Source organism: Cottoperca gobio, chromosome 19, assembly GCF_900634415.1.
Source record: "Cottoperca gobio chromosome 19, fCotGob3.1, whole genome shotgun sequence".
Classification (NCBI taxonomy): Eukaryota; Metazoa; Chordata; class Actinopteri; order Perciformes; family Bovichtidae; genus Cottoperca; species Cottoperca gobio.
The window spans coordinates 18,400,499-18,421,337 of NC_041373.1; the positions used below are offsets into that span (position 1 = coordinate 18,400,499).

Below are 20,839 nucleotides of genomic sequence, written 5' to 3' on the forward strand. Positions count from 1 at the left end.
TTACAAAGTAGGCAAGTTCGTCTGTTTTGCACCTTTTAACAGGAAGGCAATTCAAAATGTTTTACAGAACTTGTAAAACAGAGAAAAGCAGCAAATCCACACGTTTGAGAATCTAGAATCAGCGAAAGTTTGGCATTTCTGATGAACAATGGGGTCAAAGTAAATGTTTTTGACTTTTACTTAAACATACCATATTCAGCTATTACTTCTTTATACAAGCTTCACTTACAAAGACTTTATTATACCCGTCAACTACAGCTCACGTCACACAATATTTAGACATATTAACGACTCTGAGTGCGTTCAGTTATAAGCTGTGATTCACTCGTTATTTGGCTTTGTGAACCTAAACAAACCAATTACGCAAATGCAGCAAAGTCAACTTTTCCGCCACGATTCAAACTGAAGGAAGTTGCTGCACAGAGAGCCGAGTACTGTAAACTCTACGCTAACTCCAGACACACGAGAGGCGCACAGAGTCTGAAGTCCACACAGCAAACGTGCAGCTCAGTCTAATCTACTGTAGCAAGAGGTCAGAGCGAGAGGAGCAAGCCAATTAAGAACAGCAGCTTCTTCACTCCCTTCTTTCTGGAGACTTCACTGCACGCACACACACACACACACACACACACACACACACACACACACACACACACACACACACACACACACACACACACACACACACACACACACACACACACACACGCACGCACACACACACACACACACACACCTGACCACTTAAATCTCCATCTCCTTAAACAGCCTCTGCAGAGGTCAGGCAGGCTCTCCACCGACTGATGAACAAGACGTACTGACATTTAACTTCTCGGATAAGTGTTTTTTTTTTTTCACTTTCTACTTCAACTTATGTAACATTTTCTACGTGCACATGTCTTTAGCTTGGAGGAATTGATGCTGGATATAAGCCACCTCTGTGAAGGTTGAGCCGCACGACGCGACGAGTGATGGCAGAGTTTCCTGCAGCTCAGACAGAAAGTGGACCTGTAGCCTGGAAGAAATGTGTAAATGCAACATTAACTCATCCTCTGTTCACAGCACGGAGAGTATGTTGAGATGGAAACATCCAAATAAGTGAACTAAGGGTTATTTTGAAAGCCAAAACAGAACTTTGGGTAATAATTTGACCCTCGGTACCAACACTTGTAATGTAACTTGCAATGTGTGCGTGCACGATTTGCTACAAAACTTGAGGCAGGACGACGAGTCTGGTGATGGAGAGAAGAAAACGTTTGCGTGCATCACAGTCTCACCGTTCTTCCTCTCCTGCAGAGGCCACGGGGGGAGTCCAGGCTGCAACGTCAGCTCCTGAAGCTCGCTGGTCACCGCCTCGCTCTGAGGACTCAGGGCCAAGCCCGGCGCCCAGGCGACTTCCATGCTACCAGGACTTGGCTCCTCCCCTCTCTGTGGGTGCAGCGTTGCCAGGGTGACGGCGAGACCTGTCGCAAAAAATAGGACATGAACAGTTCAGTTACGGTCCTTTGGACATGAACTCCCAAAGGTCAAAGAAACAAATGTTAAAGTCTTTTATTTTTTATATCCGGTTGGAGAATCTTTGCAGAAACGCTTCGGATTCATATCAGAACCTTGTGTTTCCTGCACACTTTGTTTTCCTCACAACGATTTTGGACGAACGTTCATGGATGGAAGCTTATTTCAATACCTAGTATTCCCATATTTAGCCTAATGTGTCTTATTTTATATGGAAAACCTTAATTGTCACTAATCTGAAAGCATCATATTTCATTTCATATTCATTTTATTTTTAAACATTAAAGCCATAAAATTACTGAAAAACTTTTAAGATAACCTTTTGTTATAACATATAAGAAGTCATTGTGGAACCGCACCAAGTTACACTGCCAACGCTCTAATCAACTATGTTTCCCAAGAACATTACGATCATCCACTACTGGTTTATTAAATGTTCCCAGAAACATCCAAAAGAAAATTGTGGATGCAGCCTTTATCAATTATGCACCAAAGCCATGGAACACTTTACCTGCAGACATTAGGCGAGCTCGCTCAATATCTTCAAAACTAAAAACATATCTTTTTACTTTAGCCTTTTAATAGTGATATTTTATATCTCTTTACTTTAGCCTTTTAATAGTGATATTTTATATCTCTTTACTTTAGTCTTTTAATAGTGATATTTTATATCTCTTTACTTTAGCCTTTTAATGGTGATATTTTATATCTCTTTACTTTAGTCTTTTAATAGTGATATTTTATATCTCTTTACTTTAGCCTTTTAATGGTGATATTTTATATCTCTTTACTTTAGTCTTTTAATAGTGATATTTTATATCTCTTTACTTTAGCCTTTTAATGGTGATATTTTATATCTCTTTACTTTAGTCTTTTAATAGTGATATTTTATATCTCTTTACTTTAGCCTTTTAATGGTGATATTTTATATCTCTTTACTTTAGCCTTTTAATGGTGCCACTTTAAACTAATTTAAATGATTTCATAATGTTTGTTCTGCTATTTCATCTGCTATTTTAATTCAGCTATTTTTATACAATTTTAAATCTGCTATGTTATATTTGCTATTTTATCTGCTATTTTATACTGCTATTTTTATAATGGTACTTCAGAGTCATTTACATCAACACTGTGATTATTGAACTGAAAATGTGATTATTGAACTGAAAATGCTCTTATTATTCTGTCCTAATTGTTATGTTTTTGCTGTGAAGCACTTTGGGCTGTAATTCTTGTATGAAAGGTGCTCTATAAATAAAGCTTATTATTGCCCAGGATGTGCATGGCTAAATAATGTACTTTTCATAGTTTCCTCTGTAATTATGTGTTTCTACATATAGTTTAATTTCTGTTTAGTTGTTTTTATATGCAATGAAAAATAAAATTGTAACGACTCATCCAAAGGCTCTACGTGTTAATAAAACAACGACTAATGTACCAAGTTGATCATCTAAAGGTTCTTCCAATATAAACTGTAACATATCAAATCCACCACATGCAGAACTTTTGGTTTAGTTTGATCTCGATTTCTATTTCAGAACAACAACACAGCGTTTAATAGGCTTCAGAAAAACTTCCGTACTGATGCAGCATTTTATTATCGGACAGGTAAGCAGCTTATGATCCGGCTGTTCAGCACATAAGCTTTGCAGGCTTTGATGCAAAATAGGAAACATCACATTCAATAACATTCTACAGACATCCCGCTGTATTTTCAGTGTCTTTCGGAATGAAATACACTGATGGAACTCGGACAATATAAGGCATATCTTTTACTATGTTTGAGTCCGTACAGAAGTACAGACTCTACTTTCTAGAGAAAATGTGGAAATGTTTTAGACACTGTTTTGCTCCATTTCCCTCCGACATGCATTTACTGCATCAAATTGTCCTTATTGGCCAATCAGAGTCGAGTATTCAACTAAGATAAATATAAACGGTACTCGGGTCACTTTACAGTTGTTCCTCTGCGTCTGTGTCACGGCGAGGAGATTAAATCAGCCATCAGGGAAGAATTTGCATGTTTGAGCTTTTACAACAGTTGCTGTGGCCGCCGCTTTAGAAAGGCAGAACTCTATTTATGGTTCGTTTTTTAACAACCTCAGTGCAATTTCCATAAATTTAATCCATGTAACATCTTACCCTCGGAGCCGGAGGTATTTCATAGCGAACGCTTTAAAAGAAGTGCAAGTTGGTTTCTGTGTGTGTTCTGTGTTTTCCCCGTTGGGTTCAATTGAGGTGAAGTTGAAACGCGGTTTAATGTTCAGAATAACTCGAGCCTCAAGAGAGACTTAGAGAACGTTTGAGGGTTCTTACAGCTTAAGTCAAATTAGATTTAAGACTTTAAAATACTTTTTTTATTGCCATTTAAGACAAATTTATAATATCTTAAGATATTTGTGTATCCTGATCTGCCTGATGTTAAAGGCATTCGGTAAATTATATGTATTTTTTAAATGTTACCAATTATTCTGAGATTTTAAACTGCAATGTCAGAACAAAATAATTCATAAAATCCTACTTCTTATATCTAAAATCATTTTTAATACAAATTAAAGACTTTCATTTTACATTATTGAATTCAATGCATTTTAAGACTTTTTTTAGGATCTGCTGGAACCTGGAGTTTAGATGTTGATGTTCACACTGCAGCATATTTTACACGGGTATGAAGACACAAATATTGAAGGGAAAAAGACAAAAGCCAAAGAACACCTTGAGCTGGACGTTATGAGCCACTAGTGAGTCCAGACTCTTAGAGAAGTTTGTTTCAGACTTCTCCATCAGTCTGGGATCAGGTGCAATATAAATAATCCTCTACACTCATTTTAAATTAAACTTATTATTAGGAGCACATCTCTGGCAAACACAAGGTTTAGAGTCACAATCTCCGTTTCTTTCTTTTTGGCGACACCTCTGGTGATAAGCAGTAACTGCAGGTGTGTTTCTGGATCGTGTTAGTGGACCGAGGACAGCCGTACTCCTTACAATGTTTAAATACAATTCACTATCACAACATTAATACACGTCTTCCAACATGCGTTAGTTTTACTTAATCTTCTTCACAGAAGACACAGATGTTACGAACAACATTAACAACGGCTCTTCTCTATTCAAGTGACCCAGTAAGTCTGGAAACTGAAGCAGCTCAACAGAAACAAGACGTCATGTGTATTATATGTTGCTGTGACATGTCAAAATGTCTGCTAAAGCTAAACTTGTTAGGAAATGTGACACCCCCCGAGCCCTATTTCTATAACAACACACCGATAGTGTGAAAGAGACGAGCAGCTACTTCTACAATACAAACTGGTTCAGCTGGACGTGAAACTAACACGGAGGTTCTGAGAGGAATATGCATCCATATTTATTTACACCTGCTTTAGATTTCTCCTGATTTAATGGAGTAAACTGGTGTAACTGGTTATTCTTTATGGGCCCAGTAAGTTGGGCGCCACATCTCTCGCTGGTTGTTTACAGCACGCTGCTGTTTGTTGATCTCTCTCTGCAAATATGTGTTTTCAACCCGTGGGGTTCTGATGGGGTTTCTGTCGTTGCTGCACAGCGGGCCTCGCAACAATGAGGCAGTGTTGTGTGAGATGTCACTCATCTCGCTCACAATCAAAGCCAGCGCACACACACACACACACACACGTCTGAATAGCGGGCACACACACACACACACACACACACACACACACACACACACACACACACACACACACACACACACACACACACACACACACACACACACACACACACACACACACACACTAACCACATGACACACTAGATGTACACTTAATGCTGCTGTTCTCAGGATGTTTGATATTGGTGCAGTTTTTATTATTATATATATTTTTATATATATATATATATATATATATATATTTTTTTTTTTTTTTATATATATATATAAAAAAAAAAATATATATATATATATATATATATATATATATATATATATATATATATATATATATAGTCATTACTGATATACACAACTATTGTGTCTCTCATGTCGAATCTTTTAATGTTAAAGATGTCGGCCATATTATCTGCCCAGACGATTCTCCATTGTTTCTGTTTCTTTACATTCCTCCTGTGGCAAATTCAAAACATGCACTTCAAGGAATGCACTACTACTGCTTTTGTTCTGTCTTGTTTTTCATGTGTAGCATTTCGTTGTGCAACCCTGTGTTGCATAATGACAACTAGTGATCCTTGAATCCTTTCATTAAGAGGTGTCAAGCATGATAAATGAGATATTAATAGATTATATTACAGACATGATGTATCCTGTACAGTCTGTAAAGCACTCTGAGACAAATGTATAATTTGTGATATTGGGCTATATATACAAATAAATTTGATTTGATGGATATAAAATCAAATGTCATAAATCTCAAAGGTCTTCCACCACTAACTACCCTGTTTACATATTAAGTCACCTGATATCCTCCAGTCAGAGGCTTTGCATTGCATGACCGTGAGCAAATCCTCAAAGCGTACAGACATGAGTTTTGCGTGCACATTTTACCCTGATCATATCACACCCTTGAAATCACATGTTACAGACGGTAACAGCCAAGTCTGGTGAGGGGAGTCACAAGCCTTTCCACTCAGACTGAGGAAAAACAAACCAGGAAACGGGTTTAGAAAGGGAAGGAGATGACATGACGGTACTAATCAGCGGTGCTAACAATTCAGCATTTAATCAAGAATCGAAGCTGCAGAATGGCAAACAGAACCTTGACTAACATGCATTACTAGCATCTAGAGTTAGACACACTGTAAGCTTGATAATAGTGCAAGTGAAGACAACATGTGATCAACACATCACTTTAAGATGCAAATCTCCTCTCAACACGATATCAGAAAGTATGCACGGCTTTAAACATCTGCAGTGTAGAGCTGCAACGATAACAGTGGCTCTGAAATATGGAGATGTTCTGCTTCATATCACACATTTAAAGAACTTTGAGAATTTGGAATTTACATTTTTCACTATTTTCTGACATTTTATCAGGAATATAGTCTGCAGATTAAACGTTAAAGAAAATAATCATGAGTTGCAGCCCTATGGCAGTGTATACAGTGATGTTTTAATAATCTACCCTAACAGAGCCCAGGGCGACCAGCACATCAGACAAGTAACCAATAGATGGCTTTGCAGAGATGCTCACTGCACCATCAGTTGCTTCATCCTTACTTTCCCAACAGAGGGCTGCTGTTCAAACATGCAGCGTGTGTACTGATCTGGTGCAATGCATTCAGAGGGACACTTAGTGCTCTTGCATTCCTCTATACCTGCCCACACTAGCCTGTCAGAGATGAATCACACATATTACACAGGTAGTCAAAGAGGCACACACGTCCTGGCAGCAGTGGCGAGGGGAAGGATTTGGCCATGCACCAGGCTTGTTGCTTACCTGTATTACTAAATCCTGAAGGGGCGTTTCAGCAGGACAAAGCTTTGAACGGTTCTGTTGAAGAAAATGACAAAAGCTTCATAAGAGAATAACTGATATATCTTTCTCTGCCAAAACCCTTTTCTCTATTCTGGTCCATGAATCTGCAGATTGTCATGTTGTGCAGCAGTTTCAGGCTTAGAGAACAAAAGGGAATATATATATATATATATATATATATATATATATATATATATATATATATATATATATATATATATATATAACATGGACTGGACAAATCCACGTTGCAGAAGGCCTTTCCACAGATGCCATGGGGCAGCAGCCTACAGCTGTCACTGTGTCCAAAACACAGACATGCTAAGCTATTGTTAGCATGTCTGGGTGGGAGTTAACATAAAGTCTAAACGCAAGTTTAAGTAAAGTCATGATGTAAAATCGCACACAAACGACATAATGAAAAGGGAAAGGCTACCAACTACACAATAACGTACTTATTACAGGCGCTGAATACATTTAAATCCTGTTAGACATCCGTGTTTACTGCAGACAGTCAACACCAAGTTAGCTAGCTACCGTTAGCATGCCTAACATCACCACTAACCGTTAGCTAGCTGTTGACACTACGGTGTTCTCTGACGGGGGAGCTAGCTAATGTCCCGACGCTATCTATGTAATGGAACATTATGTATTCACGCTTACTTTTCATGGTCGCCACTTGTGTGTTGTGTCTGTGAGGATAAACGGCATCACACCGACACTTCCGAATCACAAAGGAAACTTTAACCGGAAAACCCTCCTCTGCGTGGGAAGCGAAGACCCACTTCCTCCACAACACCTTTACGACCAGTTTACCAGTAATGTCCTGTAACACGAGATATCCCCGCATATGTCAGACACACTACTAGAATATGTAAAGCATTTAAGTTGAAGAAATGGAGAACATTAATTATAGGTAGAAGCATTAAGCACATATAAGTACACACATCCTCCTGCAGAGTCTCTGGCGCCATCTAGTGTCAGACTACATGTACTGCAGGACGAGGCGAGAGCTACAGGTTTGTAAATCACTGTGTGCTCTTAATACTGGTGGACTCAGAGTGTGTGTGTGTGTGGGGGGGCTTGTATGTTCAAACATACTTCTTCTGCTTCTTCTCCTCCTCCTCCTCCTCCTCCTTCTTCTTCTTCTTCTTCTTCTTCTTCTTCTTCTTCTTCTTCTTCTTCTTCTTCTTCTTCTTCTTCTTCTTCTTCTTCTTCTTCTTCTTCTTCTTCTTCTTCTTCTTCTTCACTGACTCTAGATATGATTTCCTTTCCTCCCCCAAGGACACTTATGTCTCTCTTATCTCTCCCCTCCTCTCTCTCAGCTCTCCAGTTTATGTCTAAAACAGATTGTAAGCTACCTGCTGCCCAAAAGTCTTTTCTCACTGCAGGATTGACACATGGGTTCGACCATGTGTCATAAGGGAGGAATGTGAAGTGTAATCAATGACTTTTGGTTCACAAAAGGCTTCTCACCCACCACCTACACAACCTAAACATGCCACTGCAGCTCCAGTGACTAAAGCTTTACTCTGTGAGATAATATCTCTCTGGGGCATTCCAACGAAGGTTTACCATGCCGTTTCTCAACTAAGTTCATACCTAGATTGTTGTTTGCAGTACCTTCCCACATTGGTGTGGATCATCAAAGACAACTACCACCGTCCACAGACACTTGTGAACATAACATGCTAACCTACTGCAGTAACCTTTCCTCCACTCTCTCTGACATAAGGAAACAGGTGACATCAGTTCATCATCACCTGCATCTACACCACTCCACTCATTTCAACCAGTCCAAACGGTGGCAAGGTTCCCTTCCAGATCCTCCTCTCCACCCACACAGCAGTGAAGGTGGCAGAGAGGGCAACTTGGATCTACTGCCAGCCACTGCAACCACTGCCTCACCTCACTGACTCTCCAGAACAGCACGAAGGGGTGAGCACCACACAAACTACAACCTAAAGACACAACAGAGAATCACCGAGGGTGTCGTTGAATCTAACTGGAAGGATTTAGCCTCAGTTTGAGCAACGAGCGTCATTTGACGTACGCAGATACACTGCCCTCAAATCATCCGACTTAGGAGAAGTCATCAAGTGACCTGCAGAAGAGTTTCTGTGTCACCCACGAGGGACCTACACGTCATCTACACGGACAGACCACGTCCGTGGCATCCATTCCAACACCTGGGGTTTGGTGGCCTTAGAGGCTCGATGTGTTTTTTGACCTTAATATCAATTATCATTGTGTTTCCCATTTTGCTCACACGGCCCGGCAGGAATAATACTCACTGTTCTGACTATCGTTTTCTGTTGTGTAATTCCCTGCGCCCGTGGCTTGATCACACGTGCCATAGATGGGGCGGTTACACACACCTTTGTAAAACATGCCACTGATGCTGAAAACATGACTCCACACCAACCAGACTCACCTGAGTCTGACTCTGACGTCTCATTTGACACATGCGAGGACAACTTTGTTGGCTAAGAGCCGAATCTTTGAAAAGAGCCGAATCTTTGAAAAGAGCCGGACCTCCATCACTAGTGTGAGCGGTCTGACTCGTTACCATGGGAACCTGAATACAAACAGCACGCCATGATTGATCACTGGAGAGACGCTGTCATCAGTCAGGAACAGACCAATCATGGTATTGTTTCTGAGGTGCGCCATTATTTATACTTCACTAAAGATATTGAAGGCTTGAACACTGCTTCATCTCTGTTGTCCCGGGTTGAATGTGTGACAGAACACTTGGCCCCAGCCAGGCCCCCCCCCCCAGTGATGATGGTGTAGAACCACCACTGCTGGTGCTGAGACTGGTGTTGGTCCTCTACGTGTTGGAGTTGTTCAGGAGCTGTGCAACAGAACAGCAACTTGTGGAGTTGCTTTGTTCTGCCATATCTGGTGTCGCTTTCTGTTTCAGTTGTTTTGAGTTTTGCCTTTCTGTATTGGTGGGGGAGCTTTACTTTCCAATGTGAATTAAATGCTCTTTGTTTTTACTTTACTAAATCTGTTGCCTCGTTTTCCTTTCTTCACCCGGGTTATTTTATTTCTACTTGTTACTTCCCTTTCCTCCAGACTAACAGGGAACGTAACATAAGATTACACTTTATTACAAGTACTAAGACAAATAAATGTAGTTTAGCATTTAACCAGAAGTGTGAAATAGCAGTGTGGAATGAATACAACACTATATCACCAAACTAATTATATATATTGTTTCTAAATATAGGCAATGACAACATGATGGCCAAAAGTCCCACATTTCCTGACAGCTGTAAACTCATCACACATGTTTAAAGTGAAGTGCAACAGCGCCTCCTGTAGGTTAAAGGAGGAACTCCTCTTTGGTAATAAAGTGCTTATCCCATGTATAACTTTAAACATTTAAAAGCACAGAAATGAACAGATCTTCTGTAAAAGAGTAGAAATAAATGAGGAGAACATGAATGATGTTTTTAATCCTTCAATTCTAATATAAAAAAACCTTCAAATACACACATGATGAGACATGTACTCAACATAAACAGAGAAACAAGAAGAAGAATACAAATAAATGCATAACAATAATAAGAAATATGAAATAGAGCTGGAATAAATCAACTTCAGTAATATGTCATTATAATGAGAAACACTTACGTTCTTCTTCTTTACAGAGTTCACCATGAAGTTAGAAAGTTATTAGTTTCCAGTGTTTAAAAGTTATAGTTTAAGTCTAATATATTCTAATATAGACTTTATAAATCTTTTGGCGATTTTTATAGTTACAAACCATAACAAAGGAACATCTTAACACAATGTTCTCATAATGCATAAAACTTACAAACTAAATGATAAAAGATACAAATATCTCTTGATGACATCATCAGGAGTCGTCTCCTCTTTGAATCACAAAGTACTTCCACTAATACGCAGTTTAATGTAGAAATGAAGAATAATGTTTAAGATGCGACGATGAGTCTCAGAAACAAGAAGTCTGATGAAGTTTAAACAAGTACAAGTGTATATCAGAACTCCAGCAAGAGAACTTATGAAAGGTGAACAGGTTGATGCACTTTAAGCTTTAAGAAATATATTTAAGTAACCCAAGTTAATTATATATACATATATCTTTAGATATGAACTGCTCCATCTTCCACTCGTCTCTCCAGCAGGAGGACCAGTTGATCTGAGCTAATACAAGCTGAGCCTGCAGGTCGGTCCCAGGCAAACAATTACCAATAACTACATTTGATTCTGTGGTGAAGCTCCATAAATATACTTCACACTGTGCAGCTGCTCCTCTTTCACCTTGCTGTCTTCCTCGGGCAGGTTTGTTCACACATCCAGTTTGATGGAGTCCTCTGAAGGACAACAAGAGAAAGAACTCAATGAAAACTTGAATGAAGCTGAGAAACATTAGCAGACAACATTCTGGAATATTTTAGAAATAGAATATATATTTTATATATCAAACAGAAACACAATTGAAAGTAGTTTGTGTACGATGAGGGCATCTCATTTTAAGATCAGATGTTCATGTAATATCTGGATGAATGGAGGATATGCTGCAATACTCACATGTTGTGTGTTACTCAGCTGTGATCAACTCGTCATTGATCCTGTAGGAACACAATCCCAAAAGTTACGTCTCAGGTTTAAATAACAGTTTGTTGTTAGAGTCAGCCCGCTTCAGAGTCCTGACACGAGCCGACTGATGGAACGCTTTACATGGCATCATATCTTCTGTGCAAACACTACAACTGACTGCAGACAGCTCTGAGCCTGCATTACAGGAAGTAACTCGTCTTTAGTCTGGATCCAAGAACCAAACACACTACCTGTCTCACTCTTCTGTGAAATCACAAGTTCCAAAGTTACAACTTGTAACATGTTGCTTGGCTTTGCATTGTCAGCTTGTGTTTTATTGTTAGTGGAAGAATGAAAGAAAAGAAACACGAGATGAAAGAACAGGAGAACCTGCAGGCAATGAGTGAAATCACTGATTAGTTCTGCTAAGCTAGGCTACAAGTGGAAGGTAGAACTGGGGGATTCCCCAACGTGAGTAACACATTAACCCCCCTGTTAGTACAATACTGCTGAACCAGCAGAGACTGAGTCGGACCCTGACTGACCTGAGAGCCTCCAGTCTGCAGTCTGGACTCTCCAGAAGGTCACGCAGCAGCTTCACTGATGAATCCTGCAGGTTGGTGTTCCTCAGGTCCAGCTCTCTCAGGAGGGGGGGGTTGGACTTCAGAGCTGAGACCAGAGAAGCCCAGCTGATCTCTGACAGACTGCGGACCCCCAATCTGAATAAAGAAAACATGATGTGGATACAAATCCATTTATAATCCAATCAGATGTGTTCAGGTTTAAAGGTGTGGCTCAACATTACTACGTCCTAATCCATGAATTGGAGTGACGCTGTCATTCTGTTATTGTGCTCATCATAACATCAGCTTCTACTTTATTATCTGTGGAAACACATTGAAATGAATGGAAACAAAGAATTCTTTGTGCTTGAGAAAGTAAACTTCATCAGTGTACACTAATATTAGTTCAGATGACCTTCTGTATACAGATGTGAGCGTTTACCACACGTGAACATAAATGTACTTTAATAACTAACAGTGGACATTTGCTACAGCTGCTTTAACAAACACTCGTCTTCTGTGACTGCACACTCAATTTACTGCAAGAAAAGTCAAAATATGAACAAAAGGAAAGTTACGACTTTATGATGTAAATTATTTATGAACATAAATTATGTTCAATAATTATTAAACATGTTGGATCTACAGTAGTACCAGAGAGTCAGTGAACTGACCTGAGAGCCTCCAGTCTGCAGTCTGGACTCTCCAGAAGGTCACACAGCAGCTTCACTGATGAATCCTGCAGCTTGGTGTACCTCAGGTCCAGCTCTCTCAGGAGGGGGGGGTTGGACTTCAGAGCTGAGAACAGAGAAGCCCAGCTGATCTCTGACAGACCGTAGCCCCTCAATCTGAATAAAGAAAACATGATGTAACTTTAGAAAACAATGTTGCTGCTTGAGTTAGTTCAAGGTGGAACATTGAATGTGTAAAGGTGTGTATTTTTGAAAAGCCTGAGATCAGACAGACGGTGTTACCACGGGAACAAGAGGAAGCTCCTCTGATAAATGTGTTTCATGTTCTTTACACAATTAGTGGAAAAGTGAAAGATTAAAGAATATTGTTGGAGAAAAACTGTCTTTAACCGATAGATTTCATAAAACTTAACAAAGTGGGGTTTGTTTATGAAACGGGAAGACTCTGAAGAATGTGTAGCAAAGGGAGTAAACCAGCTGAAGGGCCACAGGGGCCCATTGTGGATCTCATGCTTTCAACATGTGGCTCTGATCCTTTCAAACATCTACAAGAATGGTGATGAACGTGGTTTCAGGAGGTCGTTAAGTACGGCACAGATACAGATACTAGGCATGATCTCCAGTGTTATTTATACTATTTTAATTCTGTTATTTATATTATTTTAATTGACTTCACACTCATTTACATCAACACTGTGATTATTGTGCTGTAAATGCTCTGTCTCATCTTCTACTAAGTTTGATGTTTCTGCTGTGAAGCACTTTGGGCTGTAGTTCTTGTATGAAAGGTGCTCTACAAATAAAGCTTATTATTATTATTATTATTATTATTATTATTATTATTAAGGTTTAATAATCTGTTCAGAGCTGAAGAAGTTTAGAGGTCACTGTCAGCAATGATACAAATGTGTTGGTAATCAAAGCTCAAAGTCTCTGCAGCCTGTTTCTCTCTGTCATCAGATGTTTAACAACCTCCTTCATATCTCTCACACACCTCAGTACTGACATCTTCTTCACTGACTCATGGAGCACAATGTGAGTCTGTGGAAGCTCAACAACTGTCCCGTCAAACATTTACTTTCTCTACTTTACGTCATTCTCCACAATATTCAGACATTAGAAAAATAAAGAAGACAATAATAATAATTACAACGTCTTCACCTTCTGCAAATTGTGCCAATTATATTTACTACACGAGCTACAGTCAGTGAACTGACCTCAGCGTCTCCAGTCTACAGTTTGGACTCTGCAGTCCAGCAGACAGCAGCTCCACTGAATCCTTCAGTGATATTATATACAGGTCCAGCTCTCTCAGGTGGGAGGGGTTGGACTTCAGAGCTGAGGCCACGACTTCACAATCAGTCTCTGAGATGTAACATCCATAAAGTCTGTCAGGACACATATATTACAAAATGTGTTATTATGAAAGAGGAAACATTCATTTATTTCATGCATTTGATGACAAAACATTTGCTGTTAGACATTTTAATATCTTTACTGAGTTTAATATATGCATTGTCCCCCCCCCCAGGATACTCGGGAGATGCCCACAGGATACTGAACCTCTATTAGAAAGATTGAGGCCTACATGAAAGGGGGAGAAGTTACAAATGGAATCCGGGGCGAGGACGGCAGCAAAGAGCACGATGGATTCATGAGCAGGTAATCTAAAGTGATTCTTACACACATCTGCAGTTTCCCAGTTATATTTAGATGTTCTTTAGTGTTGTTGGATTATAAACGGCGTAAGGAATTCTTTGTGTGTTGTAACTGCGTCTGAACTCCCCTGTCTCTGCTCTGGCATCTTCAGAACACGAGGCAGGACAAGCCGCTGTGACATCAGTGGTTCATCTGATCTCACTGTGTTTGACATGAAACAATAACTCTCATCACTTATCACCTGCAGACTTGTAATATGTGTTTAATGTTGCAGATGAAGGGAGAGAGTAGTGCTGCAGTTACATTGAGGCTTCCATAATGTCCACAGTGTGTCAGTGTGATCTGATCCTAGGTCTGTCTCTGCTAGCTACCTTCTGCTGTCACTGACTGTTGACAAACGCAACAGAAAGGAAACAAATCATTGAAAGTATCAGAGATGTACAGAAATAAATGTTAATATAAAGACTCAGGTATTACCTGTGTGTCTGATGTAATGATGAAGAAACTGCTAGAATGTAACAACAACTTCTCTGCATTCACTCAGAACTGTAAAATGTGATGAAACCTCGAGCACCTCTAAAGTCTTTAGTTTGACAAGGTCTGCATGTCGCCTCCATCCCCCAAAGGAATGTAATGAGAGGAAGAAACTGTCAAGTGTAACAATTATTACAAATAAATAGAAATGTGTTCATGAACTTCACAGATAGAAGCTGAAAACACTTGTTTTGCTCTCACAGCGTTTGAAACAGCTCAAGAACATCTGAAACTAAATAATGAAGTAAAAAGTGGATATATTTATTCAATAAAATGAATTTTCTCGTGTATATTTGAAGAACTAAACTTCTAATCTACTCTGATTTATAAAGTTAATCACATCTGGACTTACAAAGCCTTTCTGCAGTTCCTCACAGCTGGAATCAGTCTCCGTCGTCCCTCCTCTGACGTCTTGTACTTGTTCAGGTCCAACTCATCCAGAACCTCCTCTGACATCTGCAGCATGTGAGCCAGAGCTGAGCAGTGGATCTCAGAGAGTTCCTTCTGTGATCTGTTCTCTGACTGCAGGAACTCTTGGATCTCCTGATGTACTGAGTGGTCCTTCATCTCTGTCAGACAGTGGAAGATGTTGATGCTTCTGTCAGCAGAGGTATCTTCACCCCTCATCTCCTTCAGGGTGTTGATGGCTCTCTGGATCATTTGTGGACTGTTGTGTGTCTGACCCAGCAGGCCTCCTAAGAGTCTCTGGTTGGACTCCAGAGAGAGGCCGTGGAGAAAGCGGACAAACAGGTCCAGGTGGCCATTCTTACTTGTGAGGGATTTCTTCATGGCTTCAGACAGGAAGACATCCAGGGATGAGTCATTCTTCCAGTCACTCCACAGGAAGTTCTTCTTCCAGTGTTTCCCCAGGAAGTCCTTCAGTACCTCTGTGTTCCTCTTGCTGTAACAGTGGAACAGGTAGACTGCAGCCAGAAACTCCTGAATGCTCAGATGAACAAAGCAGTAGACTGTTTTCTGGAAGATCACACTCTCTCTTTTGAAGATCTCTGTACAAACTCCTGAGTACACCAAGGCCTCCGTGGCATCAAGACCACACTGCTCCAGGTCTTCTTGGTAGAACATGATGTTTCCTTTCTCCAGATGTTCAAACGCCAGCCTCCCCAGCTTCAGAAGAAGTTTCCCGTCAGCCTTCGTCAGCTCCCGTGGACTCGTCTCATGTCCCTCATCATACTTCTGCTTCTTCCTCTTGGTCTGAACCAGCAGGAAGTGTGAGTACATGTCAGTGAGGGTCTGGGGCAGCTCTCCTCTCTGGTCTGTAGTCAACATGTGGTCCAGAACTGTAGCAGTGATCCAGCAGAAGACGGGGATCAGACACATGATGTGGAGGCTCCTGGATGTCTTGATGTGAGAGATGATTCTGCCGGACCGTTCATCATCACTGAATCTCCTCCTGAAGTACTCCTCCTTCTGGACGTCAGTGAAGCCTCGTACTTCTGTTACCCTGTCCACACGTGCAGGAGGGATCTGATTGGTTGCTGCAGGTCGGGAAGTTATCCAGACGAGAGCCGAGGGAAGCAGATTCCCGCTGATGAGGTTTGTCAACAGCACGTTGACTGATGACTGCTGTGTGACATCAGACACAACCTCATTGTTGTGGAAATCCAGTGAAGGTCTGCTTTCATCCAGGCCGTCAAAGATGAACAAAACGTTACAGACAGCGAGCGTCTCTGCTGTGACCTTCTGTAAGGTTGGATGGAAAACATGGAGCAGCCTGAGAAGACTGTACTGCTCAGCTTTGATCAAGTTCAGCTCCCTGAAGGAAAGCGGAATCAGCAGACTGACATCTTGGTTTTCCAAACCCTCTGCCCAGTCCAGAGTGAACTTCTGCACGGAGAAGGTTTTTCCAACGCCAGCGATGCCGACCGTCAGAGCGACTCTGATGTGTACCTGTTGGTCAGGTGAGGCTTTAAAGATGTCGTGGCACTTGATTGGAGCGTCACGGAGGGTCTTTTTCTTGGAAGCTGTCTCAAGCTGCTTCACCTCATGTTGAGTATTAACCTCTTCACTCAGTCCCTCTGTGATGTAGAGCTCAGTGTAGATCCTGTTGAGGAGGGTTTTACTCACTGTTTCTTCACTTCCTTCAGTCACACGTTCACATCTCCTCTTCAGACTGATCCTATGTTCATCTAAAACCTCCTGCAGACCTCTATCTGCTGAAAGAGAAGACACATGTGAGATTAATAAATATATATAACAGATCATAATGTGCTGTACAAACAAATGAAGCAGGAAGAATCCTGTTTTCAGACATGAAGACAGCAGCAGACAGATGTACAGTCTTACTGTGTGCACAGCTGGTAGAGACTGGATCCTTCAGGACGTCCTGACACAAAGCACAGCTGGACCGCTGCTCCTCCACAGAAACAGGAGTTTTGCTCTTCTTTCTGTGGAGATGAACACGTTCTTTATAACACATCACAATAGTGCTGGCTGATGTTCACTGATTGGTACAACCTATGTCTCCAACATGATAACAGTTTAGTCCCAGTTGTCTACTGTGTTTCTTTACTGTACTCTACTGGGCTTATGTTATCATACAACAGTAGATTATAAGAGAACATAAAAACTGAATCCTCTTCAGGTCAGTTTACAGAAGAAACAGACTCTTACTTTGTGTCTGAGGGTCCAGGTTCATTACTGAAGGTTAGAGGTTGTCTCATAGACCTGTCACTCTTCAGAGACAGACAGCTGGAGACTGCAGACACTGAGCCGTCCTCCTCCTCATCTGTTAAATCATTCATCTTCTCCAGTCTGAGAGTTACTGTACACAACACACACACACACACAGTATAAAGTATTATTTATCTGAAGCAGAAGAATCTTCTCCTAAAGGAAACTTCATCCTTCAGTTCATCACAAACATCATCTGGAGATACATGTTTAACTGACAGGAAGAACTGAGAGCAGAACAATGTTTCCCTCTGAGATGTAGTGCAGTACAAGTATAAAGGACATTTACTCAAGTGCAGTACTTCAGTAAAAGTACTTATTGATATTCTGATTGTGGATCCATTATTTAATAACCAGATGATGATGGTGGTGTCTTTTGAACGCTGGAGATGATTGATGAGGCTAAATGCTTCAGGTAAAGTAGAGAATATATAACTCCTATCAAAGCAGAAGCTCAGGAATCATCAGCCTCACGTGACTGAACGGAAATGAGCAGAAATAAAAGTGTAAATGTAAAAAGTGTTCCTTGCTGACAGACAGACTCTCCGACTCTCTGGATTGAATTGTATCCGTGATCAAAGTAAACGGAGAAATAACTGAAAATAAATGTATTTCTACTAAATGATAAAGTAGTTTGTGCTTGTGTTGTTTATATTGTGATATAATGAACTAATAAATGTATTATCTTGTGTAATAACTGAAACACGTATTTACATAGATAATGTGAAGAAATGTTAGGTACTATATATATTAAATAAAGCTCAACTCACTCAGAACTGTCTCATCATATCAGGGATAATTGGGATATTGTGAATGCATAATATGAGCGCGCCCCCCTGGCAGAGTCGTTCGAATACCCCGTATGATGTGACGTGATGACGTCAGACGTCAAAGACCGGAAGTGATAGAAAAACTGATGTAACCGAGAGGCGGGACGTTTTTCTGCGGAGCAGGAGAGAGAGAGGCCGCAAAACAGGAACGTCTCTCAGCTGAGAATATGTTCCATGCTTGACTTATCATATTAATAAATATATCGATTTAACTACAAGTTTTCTGTATTGATTCGACATTCAAGCTCCGATTTCTTCAACTCTTTGCTCAACAATATCTACAGTTACATGTTTTAACGAGCTGGTAAATAAACAATAAAACACAAAGGTTTAGAGTGGAGCACTTGAGTTTCATGTGATCTGTGTTCCGGTACAAACTGCAGTATAAACTGTGTCTCTGGAGGGAAAAGGCAGAAACTTCTTCCTGCTCAGATGTCAACACACTCTGCGCATGTCTGCTATCAACCCGGAGTCACTGTCAGCACCGGACACCTTGTTTACAGGAGCACGGCTTTTATTTTGAAACTACTTCCGGGAGTTCCGCCCCGAAACGGACACAAAGTTAATTTGAACTTTTAGAAGGTAAAAAGCAAGAAGAAGAAGTTTAGTGTTGACTGGTTGGAGAAAGAACAAGCATTGATCCGGAGGGTGACGGGTTGTGAGGCTGCTCTCCATCTGGACTGTGCTGCTGTGTGACATGTAGCGATGATGCTCACAAACATTTCATCACATTGGACTCCAGGACTCTGCTTGTTAGAGACACACAGCAGGACACACTAAAGAATGAATGTGTAAAACCCCAGCAGAGCTGCTGTTAACACTCACCCTGTTCTGCTGCTGCGGCTCTGTCGACGAGAAAATGGCGTCTGTCAGTGACAGTTTGGGGAGGGGCCAGTGCACCTGTAACACTGAGCCTGGACCCACCTGTGCCCCGGGGCGGGACATTATTTTGATGGGCACACCATGCAGTCAATCACATGTCAGGACAGACTAGGATCATACCATTATGTGAAAGAAGGAAGGGGGGCAGACGCTCCAAAGACAGCGCGTGTAGTGGTACAGGCCAGATACACAGAGCGACAGAGAGACGGGGGATTTAAATGCAACAGGTCGGGAGAAAGTGAAGAAATGAGCGGACACCCAAAAAGAAGCTCTGCACTAAGACAACACTGACAACATGTAATATGTCATTATAATGAGAAACACTTACATTCTTCTTCTTTAAACAGTTCACCATAAAGTTAGAAAGTTATTAGTTTCCAGTGTTTAAAAGTTATAGTTTAAGTCTAATATATTCTTTAACTTCACAAACATCAAGTGAAACTTCTATTATAATATATTATATTATAATATAATATATTATAATATAATTGTATCTAAGACTTCAGAGATGTGTTGGATATGTACAGTGTTGACAATTTGGCGACTTTCTCGTTAAATCTTATAAATCTTTTGGCGATTTTTATTGTCAAAAGCGACTCGTGACAAATGTAGTGAGGTTTTATTTTGAGAAGTGATGGCCTGTTTCAATGGAACAAATAACGTCTGCGTTACAGCTGCCCCCAGTGTTGGTCTGCGTTACAGCCGCCGCCAGTGTTGGTCTGCGTTACAGCTGCCCCCAGTGTTGGTCTGCGTTACAGCTGCCCCCAGTGTTGGTCTGCGTTACAGCTGCCGCCAGTGTTGGTCTGTGTTACAGCTGCCGCCAGTGTTGGTCTGCGTTACAGCTGCCGCCAGTGTTGGTCTGTGTTACAGCCGCCCCCAGTGTTGGTCTGCGTTACAGCTGCCCCCAGTGTTGGTCTGCGTTACAGCTGCCGCCAGTGTTGGTCTGCGTTACAGCCGCCGCCAGTGTTGGTCTGCGTTACAGCCGCCCCCAGTGTTGGTCTGCGTTACAGCTGCCGCCAGTGTTGGTCTGTGTTACAGCTGCCCCCAGTGTTGGTCTGCGTTACAGCTGCCGCCAGTGTTGGTCTGTGTTACAGCTGCCGCCAGTGTTGGTCTGCGTTACAGCCGCCGCCAGTGTTGGTCTGCGTTACAGCTGCCGCCAGTGTTGGTCTGCGTTACAGCTGCCCCCAGTGTTGGTGTGTGTTACAGCTGCCTCCAGTGTTGGTCTGCGTTACAGCTGCCCCCAGTGTTGGTCTGTGTTACAGCTGCCGTCAGTGTTGGTCTGCGTTACAGCCGCCGCCAGTGTTGGTCTGCGTTACAGCTGCCGCCAGTGTTGGTCTGCGTTACAGCTGCCCCCAGTGTTGGTCTGCGTTACAGCCGCCGCCAGTGTTGGTCTGCGTTACAGCTGCCGTCAGTGTTGGTCTGTGTTA

At 41.2% G+C, this 20,839-nt stretch overlaps 1 protein-coding gene and 1 long non-coding RNA gene across 2 annotated transcripts; both read right to left on the reverse strand.

Annotated features, from left to right (window-relative positions):
• Positions 1-1,283: 1,283 nt before the first annotated feature.
• Positions 1,284-7,924, reverse strand: LOC115024218 (uncharacterized). The gene is made up of 3 exons (XR_003834103.1): positions 7,653-7,924; positions 6,951-7,004; positions 1,284-1,463 (listed from the first exon to the last, which is right to left on the reverse strand). It is a non-coding gene; the product is annotated as an uncharacterized LOC115024218 (long non-coding RNA).
• Positions 7,925-13,844: 5,920 nt separating this feature from the next.
• Positions 13,845-19,453, reverse strand: LOC115024217 (protein NLRC3-like). Its single transcript, XM_029455585.1, has 6 exons — positions 19,356-19,453; positions 17,641-17,791; positions 17,314-17,414; positions 15,895-17,183; positions 15,362-15,834; positions 13,845-14,204 (listed from the first exon to the last, which is right to left on the reverse strand). The coding sequence occupies exons 2-6, from the start codon at positions 17,769-17,771 to the stop codon at positions 14,021-14,023; spliced, it is 2,178 nt and encodes a 725-aa protein (XP_029311445.1). The 5' UTR covers positions 17,772-17,791; positions 19,356-19,453; the 3' UTR covers positions 13,845-14,020.
• Positions 19,454-20,839: the final 1,386 nt, after the last annotated feature.